The sequence below is a fragment of the Suncus etruscus genome, chromosome 4 (genome assembly GCF_024139225.1).
Source record: "Suncus etruscus isolate mSunEtr1 chromosome 4, mSunEtr1.pri.cur, whole genome shotgun sequence".
NCBI classification, from domain to species: Eukaryota; Metazoa; Chordata; class Mammalia; order Eulipotyphla; family Soricidae; genus Suncus; species Suncus etruscus.
Window position 1 is genome coordinate 136,851,050 of NC_064851.1, and position 15,413 is coordinate 136,866,462.

The window sequence follows — 15,413 nt, forward strand, 5'->3', positions numbered from 1 at the left end:
TTGCAGCTTTAGTCACAACTAGCAACCACCCAGAAAGTCACTGAAAGTACAGGAAAAAGGGGTTGGACACCTGAGCCCATGAATGCCCCCAAACCCTATGGTGTGGCCCTGGTACCTTTCCATTTGATGAGCTTCTTGATGCTCACTGGCTGACCAATGCCACTTAACCTCTCTTGTATGACTTCTATTTAAAAATATAGATCAGAGTTCTAGGACGTTTTTGGCCTACCCTTTCCAGAAATTAAAAAAAGATCATTAGATGCCCTTCTGATATGTTGTTTTTAAGGGAACTGATGGAGAGAGTGTTCCCCCAAATGACTCTGGAGGCTACTGCTACCTCTCCCCTCCAATAGTTCCAACATCCCTAGGGACTATCATCCCTTATTTTGGGAAACACTGATACAGACCAAGGCAAAAAAAAAAAAAAAAAACCTCTGGGCCCAGAGAGATAGCACAGCGGTGTTTGCCTTGCAAGCAGCCGATCCAGGACCAAAGGTGGTTGGTTCGAATCCCGGTGTCCCATATGGTCCCCCGTGCCTGCCAGGAGCTATTTCTGAGCAGACAGCCAGGAGTAACCCCTGAGCACCGCCGGGTGTGGCCCCCCCCCCAAAAAAAAAAAGCTCTTCAGTTTCAGTTTTCAGTGTTCTTTGCCTTCCAAAGCTTCGTATTAACTGCAGATTGTATTAAGGTGACTTAATTAGCCAAACCATACTCTGAAATAAGCAAGGTGTACCTTTTGTTTTCTGTAGCAGAATGAACATGTTGGGTGAGAGGGGCTCCTGGCACTTGTGTCCAACTAGGCTATTGCTCAATATGAGGGAGGATTCAGTGGTCCTCAAACTATGGCCCGCAGGCCACGAATTGTATTTGTATCTGTTTTGTTTCTTCATTGCAAAATAAGATATATGCAGTGTGCATAAGAATTCATTCATAAGTTTTGTTTTTACTATAGTCAGACCCTCCAATGATCTGAGGGACAGTGAACTGGCCCCCTGTTTAAAAAGTTTGAGGACCCCTGAAGGTATTCTGAGCTTGTGGGCCTCTTGTGCTACTCTGGCAACACTTCAGTCTACACCCTGTAATGTTCTGGGGGGATATCTAGTACCAGGGATCAAACTAGAATCAGCCACATGCAAAACTTGCACATAACTCCTCCTGTACTATCTTTCCAGCCCTAAGAATGAAAGCTTTTAAAATAGAAAAATGAGGGTTTTTTTTTTTGTTTTGTTTTGTTTTGTTTTACAAAAAACTCATAAATTTTTTCTGGAAGTCTGAGCTGAGTAAGCTGAGTAACTAAACTTAATTTTCTGGGCCAGAGTGGTGATACAGTGAGTAGGGTGCTTGCCTTTTATGCCACTGACCTGAGTTTGATCCCTGTACCAAAATATGCTTCCCAGCTCTGCCAGGACTGATTCCTGAGCACAGAGCCAGGGTAAGACCTGAACACAACCTCCCTGCCCTAATAAAAAATAAAACCTACTTAGATATAAGAATGTTTTGACACCTACTAAGTGACTTTCACAATTTTAAACATTTGTTCAAGATACAATATTTTTAAAAACAGAGTCATTTTCATTTTAGATTCTGTTTTTTCAGAGCTTTGTGACATTTTTAGTTAAAAACACAATTCTTGCAATTTAGATATCTTTAAAAATTACTCAAAATGTGACACTTCAACTCGAATATTAAGTTCTAAATTTCAATAAGAAGTCCCATGACTAGCCATGCCCTCATACAAGTTTAATTTGGTATGGGAGTCTGAGAGTCCAGGGTCCTACACTGGAGTGCTTTTGTGTATTTTCTCATATACTATTCATTGCATAGAAGGCCAAAATGACTAGAAACATGTGTGAGAGTTTGACATCTGCTGAATATACATTTAATAGGGTTTATGCATTTTATGATGTGCCCCACTTAATGTTCTGTGTCTAAAGCACATGAAATACTTCTGAATTTTTGACTTTGCATGAATATTGAAGGTGCACAGTTACCTTCTCAGCATAGGAACTGTGTTCTGTTTTGTGAAAAATGTGCAGAACATTTTTACACGAAGTTCTCCTAATGAAGAAATATGAGCACATTAATATCTGATTTCTATTGGAAAAAATTATGTTTCTCTTACTTTTTGGATTTTAAGAAATCTATACTAAAGATATTTAAGCTTTGGCCTAAGGCCCTTTCCCTAAAGGCTGAACTAAGTAAACATTCTTTGTTTTCACTTTGGAAACTGCAGAGAAGAAATCCTAAATTATTCTGAGTTCAAGTAGTGTGATCACCTTCTGAATATCAAAGTGTAGCCTCTGGCTAAAATGGATTTTGGAATTTAATTTTCATAAGCATGAATTCTAGGTAATAACTTGCTTTTCAAATGAAATACTATTAGTACTTTATATTCCCCTCTTCAGCTTCACTGTTTGTGTAGCATTAGAAAAACAGCTATAATTTTTTGGATGGTGGCATTTTATAGTGAAACTTTAGTTCACAGGTCTTGGTTACGTTACAGTAAAGTTAATATCTTCTAAAAGGTATTTTCCCTTATGATCAAAAGAATTGGGTCTAATAATTTGTTCTCCTTACAGTAGCATTTTGTTAGCCAAGTTTGCAGAGTAAATTCAAGGTTTTGAAAGGTCTTGGTTGTGAATGTGGTCCAGAAGTTTTTTCTGGCTCCCATCCAGCTCTGATGGGTCCTGTGAGAACAGCTGTGGTGGGGGAGTTATGAAAGGTGTTCCAGTGTTTGGGGTCCAGTTGTGGATGTTGGTGGCAGAGGCTGTGGGTGAACTGAACATGCAAGCTCCCAGGGAATGAACAGCTGCAATAATTTGACTCACTGGCCATTTTCCTTGTGACCTGGTGTGGAAGTGGATATGCAGGCATTATTGGCGGGGAGAGTAACATGGTTCCAGGCAGTGTTCCTAGGCTAGTTCTACGTGAGTTATGTTACTATCTCTATTGCACCACTGATTTTTGCTTCTCTGACATGTGACTGCTCTGTCTCCTTAACCATTTCCTTCTTCTATTCTTTTCCCCAAGTCTAGCATGCAGTAGACACTGAGTCTCTTTTTATATTGGTGAGCTCGTTTCATTTTGTGGTTTGAAACACCATCCTCAAATTCATATTTCTGGGCTGACCTTCTTCCACAATCTTAACTGCCCACTCAAAAAGTCAGGTCACAGTTGACATTTCCAGGTGAAACTTGTCCAGAACTGAATCCGGATCTCACGCTAAGATTGCTTCCTTCCTTCCTGTCTTCTCTCATTCCACTTGCTCACTATACAAGCCTTAGTATCTTCCTTTTTTATCTTTCCCCTTTGTTTTTCCCCTTCCAGTTTTTCAGCAAATCCTGAACTACCATATTTGCCGGTGCATAAGACGACCCCCTAATTTTGCAGTTAAAACATAGGTTTAGGCCTATATTCGCTGTATCAGACAGAACGTTCCTGTGCTGCATGTGCTGCATGTGTTCCTGTGCTCATGTACACAGTGAGCCAATCACAACAAGCAAAGGTTCAAAGGTTCTACTGTAATAGACTTCCTCTTTAACTCTGGCCAATCTGAACAGGCTTTTGACTATAGATTCGGGTCCAGAACATTGTCTAATTTGCATGCATAAAAAGCCTGCTTGGATTGCTGAATTAGAGAGGTGGTCCGAGCAGCCTTGCAGTGATTGGTGCAGGATCAAGTTGGAAAATTTGTTTTGTGGCAATATTCAGACAATTTTTGTTTAGCGGCATATTGAAACATTTTTCGGGATATACTCGGCGTATAAGACAACCCCTGATTTTCCGTTGACTTTTTTGTTTCAAAAGTCGTCTTATACGCCGGAAAATACGGTAGATTGAGAATTTGACCACTTTTCACCACCTCCACCATTATGGGTTTAACTTGCATCCATATCCCTTGACTGCAGTAACATCTAACTGTTACTCCCAGCTTGCTATGGTTGAGTCTCAATATTCTTTTCTGAAAACAAGGAATCAGCACAAGTCTTTGATTTTAACTTAGAGAATGTCACTCTGTTTAAAATCATCATGTGATCTATCATTTTTATTTGCAAAAGAACCCAAAGTTCTGAGAAGTACACTTCATCCATGAGTCCACACTGATCTAAAGAAATGATTGAATAATTAATCACGGCAGCTGGGGAGAGCAGACAGGTTTCCTTTTAGCAAGGTTCTAAATAACTCAGATAGCCTAACTCTACCCCAGGAATATGGGTGCTCTCAGTGGCCACCTTCCAAAGAGCACATACAGGACAGGATGGGAAAGCGGGGGAAAGAATGTCACCTTGAAGGCTTTTGACTCCCAGCGCTTCACTGACAAGCCAGCATCAATGTATATGAAGTATATATTGTATGATGTGATGGAAATGGAACTTTTATTTCTGTTTTTTCTTTCTCAGTTCTCGAGAGAATCCTGAGAAAAACACATATTTCAGTTGAACGTTCTGTGAAATAATTTGACCAGTACTTTTTAAATTGTCAAGGTTTAAACAGAGAAAATCAGGGAAATAGTGAAATCTGGGAAAGACCAAAGAGATACAAGAATTAAATGGAGCGGAGCAGTTGAGTACCATCTGGGGCCCATAAAAGAAGAGCATCAGGTGAAATCTGAGGAAATCTGAAGAAAGTGTGAATTTAAGTATTTAATACCAGTGAACCAATCAGTATTGGTTCATCGGTTGTGACAAATATGCTGTAATAATATGAGATGTTACTAGTAGGGGTTAAACCAACTGTCATAGTAACTTTCTGCTAACTCTTAATAAAATTATTATAAAATAAAGTGTATTTTTAAAAAAATGCCCTGTTGTGTGTCCCCCTTTCCACACCATCATAGTCTTTTTGGTGTATCTTTAATATGACCTATTATTTGGAGATACTTTAAACTCAGAGGAGATATGGCGATATCTGAAATCTTTTTTTTTTTAAGTTATGGAGAAAGTTATGCTATAGCCATTTAAAGGGTGGAGATCAAAAATGCTACACATCCTCTAGTGGCTGAGAGAGCTATCCTCCCACCTCTTCCCCCATAATTATAAGCCCCAAATGTCCATAGTGCTGAGGTAGAGAAAAATCTGGTCTCTTTTGAATTTAGGGTTCTATGTTTTCCTTCAGTTTCTCTTGCTCTGCAAATTCATGGTTTATCTCTTAGACCTTAATCATCAGCCTCACTGTCAAGCTCTCAATCAGCACTTGCCATCAAGTTTGTCTTTAATTCAAAGAACTCTTTATCTTTTATGAAGATTTGTAGGTTGTTTGGTTCACTTTTGTATGCCTAGCAACAATAGAATATATCAGGTTCTCACTAAGATATTTATTGTGAATAAGTCAAATCATGAAATTGAGTCATTGAGTCAGTGATAACATATACTTATTCTAAACATATCAGATAATATAGGTGTTCACTGCTTGTCTTGTTTGCTGCCAGTTCAATGCCCAGTATCAGCTCTTGGTTGTTGCTGCACAGCCTGGAGCAACCCTTGATTGAGTACAGAGCTGGTAATCGTGTCTAAGCACAACTGGATGTGGCCCCAACTTCCTCCACCCCAAAATTGCACCACAGCCCCCAACATTCAGATTGTGTAGAAAAGTATCAATGTAGGGTAAACATTTCTGCAGCTACTGGTCTTTGAGAAGTCTCTGCTGCTAGCAGTTTATTTATGCCGAACATTTCTCCTTTCTTTCCCTGGGATGGAACCAACGGTCTCACACATGGAAAACACATGCTTATTGTCCCTCTGTCCATTTTAATGTGCATTAATGTGCATACATGGCTGTTGTCTTAATATAAATGAAGAGTCCTAGTGTTGGTGTGGGGATGGTGAGGCCTTTCTGGGCTCTACCTGGTTCCTGCAGCCCCGATGGCTTGGCCGGTTTGAAGGTTGCAGGGTGAGGGTGAAGAGATTCACAAAGCAGTCAGATGAAGTTTCAGGAATCAGCCAGCTTTATTTCACAGTCCCTACCGCCATGTACACCTCCTCACATGGCCTCTTATACTAAGCCTTTCCCTAGCAGCTACTTCTCTACTTCTTCTGGCTCTCTCTCAGTCTCTGTCTCCCTTTCAGCTGCTTTTTCCAGGCTTCCTAACTGGCTTCCAGGCTGACTAACTCCCTTTGCTGATACAACTGCTGCTGAATCTATTGCTGAGTTGCTGATACTAAATTTCTCTGTTGAATCTCGCTGTTGATTCTCACTTCTGCCTATTCTCCCTTCTGCCATTCGCGCCTCTCACACTTCTTTAACTCTCCTCCTTATTCCCTCACATCCCCCCATTGCAGATCCCTCTACCCGCCCATTCCAGGTGTGGGCAGTTCTGATCTTTCAGGTGGGATAAATAAGAAGTTGGGGGAGGGGATACCCACACATGGCTATATTTTATCTGCTTTTTTTTTTATTTGTTTCAAACATAAATGGAATGTGTTCGTTTTATCTTTTACACCATTTATGTGCCAGTACGTGCCAGTACTGTGATACTATCTCTGTTCATAGCTGCCTGGCAGCTAATGTGTAGAATTAATAAGAAAAATCATTTTATTTTAATCTGAAGTAGAACCTGATTTGTTTAATTTGTTGTAAAATGGGTAACAGTTATGTTTCCTAAAATAAGACATTGCATATATGACATCACCTTTTTAAAGAGGTCTTTAAAGCAATTTTCTTTATATATATATATATATATATATATATATATATATATATATATATATATATAGCATTATTATATGCCATTTAGTTCCAGTTTGTAAATGCCCTGGGATTGGAATCTTAATTTTCACAGTCTTTAACATTCTGCAGCTAGCACGGGGGTGTCAGCTAGCCATATGTGTTGAAGTTCTCACTTCAGTAAAATTACAGACTTTCCAGTTTGATAGTTTAGCAGATACAGCATTTGCCTTGCATGCCACTGACCTGGGTTCAATCCCTTTCACCCCTTACGGTCCTCTTAGCCTAGCAAGGAGTGATCCTTCAGTAAAGAGCCTTGAACACCTGGATGTATCTCCTCCCTACAAAAATCCCTAAAAATAAATTATTGGTTTGTTATGTAATATTTAAATTTCTGAGCCTGAGCAAATAGAGAGTTTGAAGAAAATTCTTTCTTGTTTTACGTTCATTTTTTTTTCTCCTCAAGGCCAGAGATCTGTTTCATTTTCTGATTTCACTTCTATGAAGAAGACACAGCTAAATAACAATTTAGAGTGCCCAACTTGAAAATGATTCAGTATCAATTAAGCCTTCTAATTGCTGCCAGCAATTTTTTTTTCATAGTGGGATGACTAATGGGGCAAAGTTGGTGCGAGCTGAGTTAAGATGCTATAAATTAATATGCCATCCAAATTTTTAACCTGGCTGTTGGAGCAACCCTCCAGTCCACTATCTCTTTCTCCTTTGCCTGCATTAACATTTCGTGAATATTCATTTCAGAGGGATAGTGCCAAGGGTACAGAACTGTCCTCTACCCACATTGCTGTGAAGTCGTGTATAGCTACTTTGATTTATAAAGTGAATTGGTTGGCATTTAGGGGAACAGTTGGTAGGAAAATAATTGTCCTGCTCCCTGGCCAGGCCTCCACCAAAAAGACTGCCCACCTGATAGAGAGGTGACCATTTCTCACTTGCCCTGTCTGCTTCCTTCCATCTCACTGCATTGCTCGGGCCCGTGCCAGTGAAAGGCAGCCAGGTGTGTTGTGACCTGATAGTGGTCCATGGAGGCTGCTGGCTCTGTGCACTGAAGATGGACATTCTCACACCACTGTTTGTTTGCACAGAAGTAATGCAAATGTTGAATGGAATTCATTTGGTCTGGGGAGATCATATCCACATCATACTCTGTTTTTTCTCTTATAACTGGCTTTATCTTTATTTTCTGTTGACTCTTTGTTGGCATTTGAGAAATGGCCTCATTGTCACACTTGAAGATATAATTATTTTAATATCTTTAAATTAGGTATATATAATGCTAAATGAGACAGCCAATGCTTATATTATGTGGGAGTGAACATAATCATTCTGATAAAGAAATAATTTCAGGATAACTTTTGGAAATGTGATTATAAACTTTTAATAGGGTACATCTTAGAAAATCTCTGGGAGATTTTTTGGAGGAGGTTCTAAATAGTTAGAAGCCTCTCTTGCCTAGTACTCTGGTAGCATTAACTTGGCAAGCCTTGGAAACATTTTATTCATCGTATATAGGCAAACACAGGTTGGTTGCCTGTATATCTAACTCTAGCAGTCACTTGTATTTGCTTTGAAGATGTAAATAGAATACTATTCAGTTATTACTGTAGGCAGTATTTTTCCTTCAGTGCTCATTATAATTCTTTTGAGTCGTTAAAAATAAAAATATGATTGTTCTTAAACTTAATTTTAAACACATTAGAAACGTGAATGATTATATTAGGAAATGGGTCAGTGAAACGGCATATTATAGCTCATACAGTTTAAAACGATTCATTGAAACTCTTTTTTTCTTAAAGTGATAAATTTTTTATTGTTTTTACTTTCCAGTATTTTTTTTTTGTTTGTTTTTTTTTGGGTCACACCTGGCAGTGCTCAGGGGTTATTCCTGGCTCCAGGCTCAGAAATTGCTCCTGGCAGGCACAGGGGACCATATGGGGCGCCGGGATTCGAACCGATGACCTCCTGCATGAAAGGCAAACGCCTTACCTCCATGCTATCTCTCCGGCCCCTTTTTGGTTTTTTTTTTTTTTTTTTTTTACTTTCCAGTATTTGATACATAGTCTTGCCTGAAATTATAAACTTTAGGATTAGTGAGAAATGGATTTTTCTCGAGTTTTTAGAAATCATTTAGACTGCAATGGTCCTCAAACTACGGCCTGCGAGCCACATATTGTATTTATTCCCATTTTGTTTCTTCATTTCTAAATAAGATATATGCAATGTGCATAGAAATTTGTTCATAATTTTTGTTTTTACTATAATCTGGCCCTCCAACAGTCTGAAGGACAGTGGACTGGCCCCCTGTTTAAAAAGTTTGAGGACCCCTGATAGAGCTTCGCAAGAAATCATTTGTTTCCTCCTTTATTATAGCTTAAGATTTCAAGTCTGAGAAACCTACCACAAGAATTTTAAAAAGTGCATGAGTCAAACAAAGTACAGTTTAAATATGAACAAACACATGTTCCATAACCCCAAAAATATCTAACACAAATACTATTTCTTCCCTACAATACAGCCTTTAGAGAACAGTGGTTCTCACCTGAGAGGCACTGGTGACAAAGTAACTATGATGAAGAGGTGCTACTCATAGCCAATGAGCAGAACCAGGGATCTGTTAAACATCCTATAATCTACAGGATGAATCCCACAACAAAGCATCCAGTCTGAATGTCAACAGTGCCAGCTTAAGATCCCATGTTCATTGAAATTCTTGAGGACAGAAATTTGGATTGTTTTTTTTTTTTTTTTTTTTGTATCTGTTTACTTTCTTGAAGTAAAGATCCTTGTCTCTTTTTTTCCTGTTTTAGATTCCTGAGAGTTAAACAATGGAGAAATACTTGACCTTGCTTCTGCTTCTGCTCCTCCTCCTCCAGCATTTCGGAGACAGTGTTGGAAGCCAAACACTTCAGCAGACTTCTTTACAGTTTACGCATTTCCAGTACAATGTCACTGTGTATGAAAACTCTGCAGCTAAAACCTATGTTGGGCACCCTGTAAAGATGGGCATTTACCTTACAAATCCATTGTGGGAACCAAGGTACAAAATTGTCTCAGGGGACAATGAAAACCTGTTCAAAGCTGAAGAACACATTCTTGGAGACTTTTGCTTTCTAAGAATAAGGACCAAAGGAGGAAATACAGCTATTCTCAACCGGGAAGTGAAAGACCATTACACACTGATAGTGAAAGCAGTTGAAAAAAGTACTAATGCCGAAGCACGAACAAAGGTCAGGGTGCAAGTGCTGGATACAAATGACTTGAGACCATTATTCTCACCCACCTCCTACAGCGTTTCATTGCCCGAAAACACAGCCATCAGGACCAGTATTGCAAGAGTCAGTGCCACGGATGCAGACATAGGAACCAATGGAGAGTTTTACTACAGTTTTAAAGACCGAACAGACATGTTTGCCATTCACCCTACCAGCGGCGCCATAATTTTAACAGGTAGACTTGATTACATGGAGACCCAGCTCTATGAGATGGAGATTCTTGCTGTGGACCGTGGAATGAAGTTGTACGGTAGCAGTGGGATCAGCAGCATGGCCAAGCTAACAGTTCATGTCGAGCAGGCTAACGAGTGTGCCCCTGTTGTAACCGCAGTGACATTGTCACCATCAGAACTGGACAAAGACACCACATATGCAATTGTCACAGTGGAGGACTGTGACCAGGGTGCCAATGGGGAAGTTGCTTCTTTGAGCATTGTGGCGGGGGACCCGCTTCAGCAGTTTCGAACAGTGAGGTCTTCTCCCGGGAGTAAAGAGTACAAAATCAAAGCTGTCGAGGCCATTGACTGGGACAGTCACCCTTTTGGCTACAACCTGACACTCCAGGCTAAAGATAAAGGAATCCCTCCCCAGTTCTCTTCTGTCAAAGTGGTTCATGTGACTTCTCCGCAGTTCAAGGCGGGGCCAGTCAAGTTTGAGAAGAACGTTTACAGAGCAGAAATTAGTGAGTTTGCTCCCCCCAATACGCCTGTGGTCATGGTCAAAGCCACTCCTCGTTATTCTCACTTGAGGTACACTTTTAAAAGTACACCTGGAAAGGCGAAGTTCAGTTTGAATCCCAACACTGGCCTCATTTCCATTTTGGAGCCAGTTAAAAGACAGCATGCCTCCCATTTTGAACTTGAAGTCTCAACAAGTGACAGGAAAGTGTCCACTAAAGTCTTGGTTAAAGTCATCAGTGCAAACAGCAACCCCCCTGAATTTACCCAGACAGCATACAGAGCCTCTTTTGATGAGAATGTGCCCGTGGGCACCACTGTCCTGAGTGTGAGTGCACTAGACCCTGATGAGGGTGAGAATGGGTATGTGACCTACAGTATTGCCAACTTAAACCAGGTGCCATTTGTGATCAACCATTTCAGCGGTGCTGTGAGTACCTCCAAAATTTTGGACTATGAGCTGATGCCTCGGGTTTACACACTGAGGATTCGAGCATCAGATTGGGGCTTGCCATACCGCAGGGAAGTGGAAGTCCTGGCTACAGTTACTCTCAATAACTTGAATGACAACACACCCTTGTTTGAGAAAATAAATTGTGAAGGCACAATTCCCAGGGATCTTGGTGTGGGCGAGCAGATAACGACTGTTTCTGCCATTGATGCTGATGAACTGCAGTTGGTTCGCTATCAGATCGAAGCTGGAAATGAACTGGAATTGTTTATTTTAAACCCCAGCTCGGGGGTATTGTCATTAAAACAATCCCTTATGGAAGGCTTGGGTGCAAAGGTATCTTTTCATAGTCTGAGAATCACTGCTACAGACGGAGAGAATTTTGCCACGCCATTGTATATCAACTTAACAGTGGCTGCCCCTCGCAAGCAAATAAACCTGCATTGTGAAGAGACTGGAGTTGCCAAAATGCTGGCGGAGAAACTCCTGCAAGCAAATAAATTACACAGCCAGGGAGAGGTGGAGGATATATTCTTCGATTCTCATTCTGTCAATGCTCATGCACCACAGTTTAAAAGTACTCTTCCAATTAGTATTGAGGTGAAGGAAAATCACCCCATGGGCTCCAACATCATCCTCATGAATGCTACTGACCTTGACACTGGCTTCAATGGAAAACTGGTCTATGCTATTTCTGGAGGAAATGAGGATAGTTGTTTCATTATTGACATGGACACAGGAATGCTAAAAATTTTATCTCCCCTGGACCGCGAAACAACCGACAAATATACCCTGAATATTACAGTATATGACCTTGGTCTACCACAGAAGGCTGCTTGGCGTCTGCTAGATGTCAGAGTTCTGGATGCCAATGATAATCCACCTGAGTTTTTACAGGAGAGCTACTTTGTTGAAGTGAGTGAAGATAAAGAGGTCAATAGTGAGATCATTCAGATCGAAGCTACAGATAAAGATCAGGGTCCTAATGGTTATGTGACATACTCTATTCTCACAGACACAGATAAGTTTTCAATTGACAGTGTGACCGGGGTCGTTCGAATCCTGTCCCCCTTGGATCGTGAAACCCAGCATGTGCATTACTTAAAGATAGAAGCCAGGGATCAAGCCAAAGAAGAACATCAGTTGTTTTCCTCTGTACTTTTGAAAGTATCATTAGAGGATGTTAATGACAACCCGCCGAAGTTCATTCCACCTAATTACCATGTGAAAATTCGAGAGGACCTTCCTGAAGGAACCATAATCATGTGGTTGGAGGCCTATGATCCTGATGTAGGTCAATCTAGTCAAGTGAGATACAGTATCTTGGACCATGGAGAAGGACACTTTGATGTGGATAAGCTCAGTGGAGCAGTTAGAATCGTACAGCAGTTGGACTTTGAAAAGAAGCAAGTCTATAATCTCACTGTGAGGGCCAAAGACAGAGGGAAGCCAATTTCTCTGTCTTCCACTTGCTTTGTTGAGGTTGAAGTGATTGATGTGAATGAAAACTTACACCCACCAGTGTTTTCCAGCTTTGTGGAGAAAGGTGTAGTGAAAGAAGATGTTCCTATTGGTTCATCAATAATGACAGTATCAGCTCATGATGAGGATGTAGGAAGAGACGGAGAGATACGTTATTCCATTAGAGATGGTTCTGGTGTTGGTGTCTTCAAAATAGATGAAGAAACAGGTAGGAATATTCTTTCTCAGGTTTGATCCCCTTTCTCTAAAGTTAGTTTCGGTCCTGTACTAGTTCCTTCACAAAACTCCATTGACTTGAATTAGGGTGGAGTGTAGAATCTGTATCTCTCTAAAAGATTGAGCTAGAAATACTCAGATATATAGATAGAAATGTAGATATAGATAGAAATGTTCATCTTTCAGATACGTTCACACACACAAAAATACTCAAAGGAGTATCTAGATTGATAGATCCATACATAGTTACAAACATGATTTTAATAAGACTTAAAGGGGAAACTAAAAGGATCCAAGTAAGCTGGCATAACAAAATTCTTTGAAAGATCAATGGTCAACGCTGAGAACTGTCTTACAATTCGTACTCTTATGTCGGAAACCTCTTTGTTATGCTTTAACTTGAAGAAGTATTCCTAGAGTGTTCCGGTTAGTATGTTTGCACTTAATGTTTGAACAGCCCCTTTGCAGTGTGACATGCAGAAATTGTTGTCACAGAGAAGATTGTTGAAATATTTCTCTCGCCCACACAGAACAGAATTTTTAAGGAACTTCCATAATTTGATCATCTTTAACATCTCCAGATTCTGATCCAGTGTCACAAGGTTAAATTGCAGAGGGTTGAATTGAGAATGAGAACTTCTGATCTTTAATCCTGCCTCTTTTAATTTGTGAATTTTCTAAACACTTTTCTAAATCACTTTTACCTGCCACATCCCCACTTTTCTACTGTGCCTGGTCTTGAAAGTCTCCAAAGAACTGGGTTGTAAATTAAAGTTGAGACAGTAAATAGAACCAAACCTAAATTTACATTTCCTTGATGACTTAAATGATATCACTATTACTTTTGGGTTTTCCTTTCAAGCATTTTTCTTTGAGAAAAAAGTGCTTTTATTGTTGCTTTTAAAAAGATTACTTAGTAGTATTTTATGGCTATAAATTTAAGAGCTTGGGGTATTCTTACTTCCACAGAAAGGGAAAAAGAAGGCAATTCCTGAAATCAAGCTCTAGTAGCTTTCAGAGCTGAATTGCAGTGTCAGATGTTTCTAGTGTTAAATTAATGAGGCCGGAGGATGAGTTGGGATTAAGGGAATGGAGTTGCTAAGCGTTTAGAAAACTGTTCTTACAAATACTGAGATTTAAAGGTGAAAGATAACTTGGGTATTTGTAGGACATTCTTGCTTTATGGTGAATAAATATAGTAGAATAGATTTATGCTTTTTGAAAGTCATATAGAAGTCATATGGTAATATTTACATATTGATCTGCTATACAAAGCATGTTTTATAGCAATAGAGTCAGTTGGTCAAGGTGTATAGATTTTTTGCAAAACTGTTGTCTCATAGTTTAAGTCTTAGAAAAGCCCGTATAACCTGTGTGTGCAGTAAACTTATTAAATTTAGATAATGCAGATTATTATTTGGAATTTGTATCAATAGTTTCTTGGGCATGTTGGAAGTCTGGAGAGGTGACTCAGATTAGGAAAGTATGGATAGTTTATGACTGTGAGAGATATAGTACAGCAGGTTGGGTGATTTGCTTCTAAGAGGCCAACCCAAATTTGATCCCCAGCACCATATACTATCCCCTAGACATCAACTGGAGTAAGCACTGAGTACAGCCACGTGTGGCCCCATAAACCAAAATAATGATATTGACCATTCAGATGTCAGCCCATAGTGGGCACCTCATTGGATAGGACATTAAAAATCCTGAACCAGGATTTGCCTGGTTCAGGTTTATAAACTCCTTTCTAGAACTTTGCTCTCCAAGCCTATATTTTTTAATTAACTATGCATGTAATCCTGGACTAAATACTATAGGTATCATGGGACTGATTTGATTGTGAAGACTATGGATCTGTTCATTAAACTGCTGTTTACCTTTACTTAACTTGAAACTCCAGTGCTAGTTGAGTACTATAATCAGATTTTTTGTGATATTTTACCTCTTTCAGCATTTTTAAATAGAGTATCATTTATATAATTTTCATAGGATACAGACTATTTCATCAGTCCAGGTTCAGTTTTTAGTCTTTAAAAGATCTCTTTAGGGCTGCAGAGATAGCACAGTGGTATGGCATTTGCCTTGCATGGGGCCAACTCAGGACGGACAGTGGTTCGATTCCTGGCATCCCATATGGTCCCCTTAGCCTGCCAGGCCAATTTCTGAGTGCAGAGCCAGGAGTAACTCCTGAGTGCTGCCAGGTGTGACCCCTGCCCCTTTCATAAAAAAGATCTTTTTAAAATCCTGCTTAAGTAGGCTTTTGCCTTGTCCATGGCTGACCCAGGTTTGATCCTAGCATCCCATGCACCTTCAGGGACTGATTTCTTATTGCAGAGCCAGCCCCTCAACATTGCCAAGTGTGGCCCAAAAACAAAAATTCTGTTTGTGGATCCAGAGTCATAGACAGTTGGTATTGCCTTGGATGTGGCTGACTAAAGTTTGATCCATAGCACTCTATATGATCCCCTGAGCCTTCCAGGAGTTTATTGAGTACAGAGCTAGGAGTAAGCCCTGAGCGCCACTGGGTGAGGCGCCTCCACCCAGCTCTGTGCGACATACTTAACAGAAGTATCTGACACCTGTATAATTTCACATTTTAGTTGGTTTTATTTGATTTACCTTACTTTACAC

At 39.9% G+C, this 15,413-nt stretch overlaps 1 protein-coding gene across 1 annotated transcript in view; it reads left to right on the forward strand.

Annotated features, from left to right (window-relative positions):
• FAT1 (FAT atypical cadherin 1) overlaps window positions 1-15,413 on the forward strand; it is a 128,875-nt gene that overhangs the window by 8,685 nt on the left and 104,777 nt on the right. Inside the window, exon 2 of the mRNA XM_049772324.1 lies at window positions 9,489-12,771. Within this exon, the coding sequence (XP_049628281.1) occupies window positions 9,507-12,771 (3,265 nt within the window). The 5' untranslated portion in view covers window positions 9,489-9,506. The remainder of the gene's footprint in view (window positions 1-9,488; window positions 12,772-15,413) is intronic.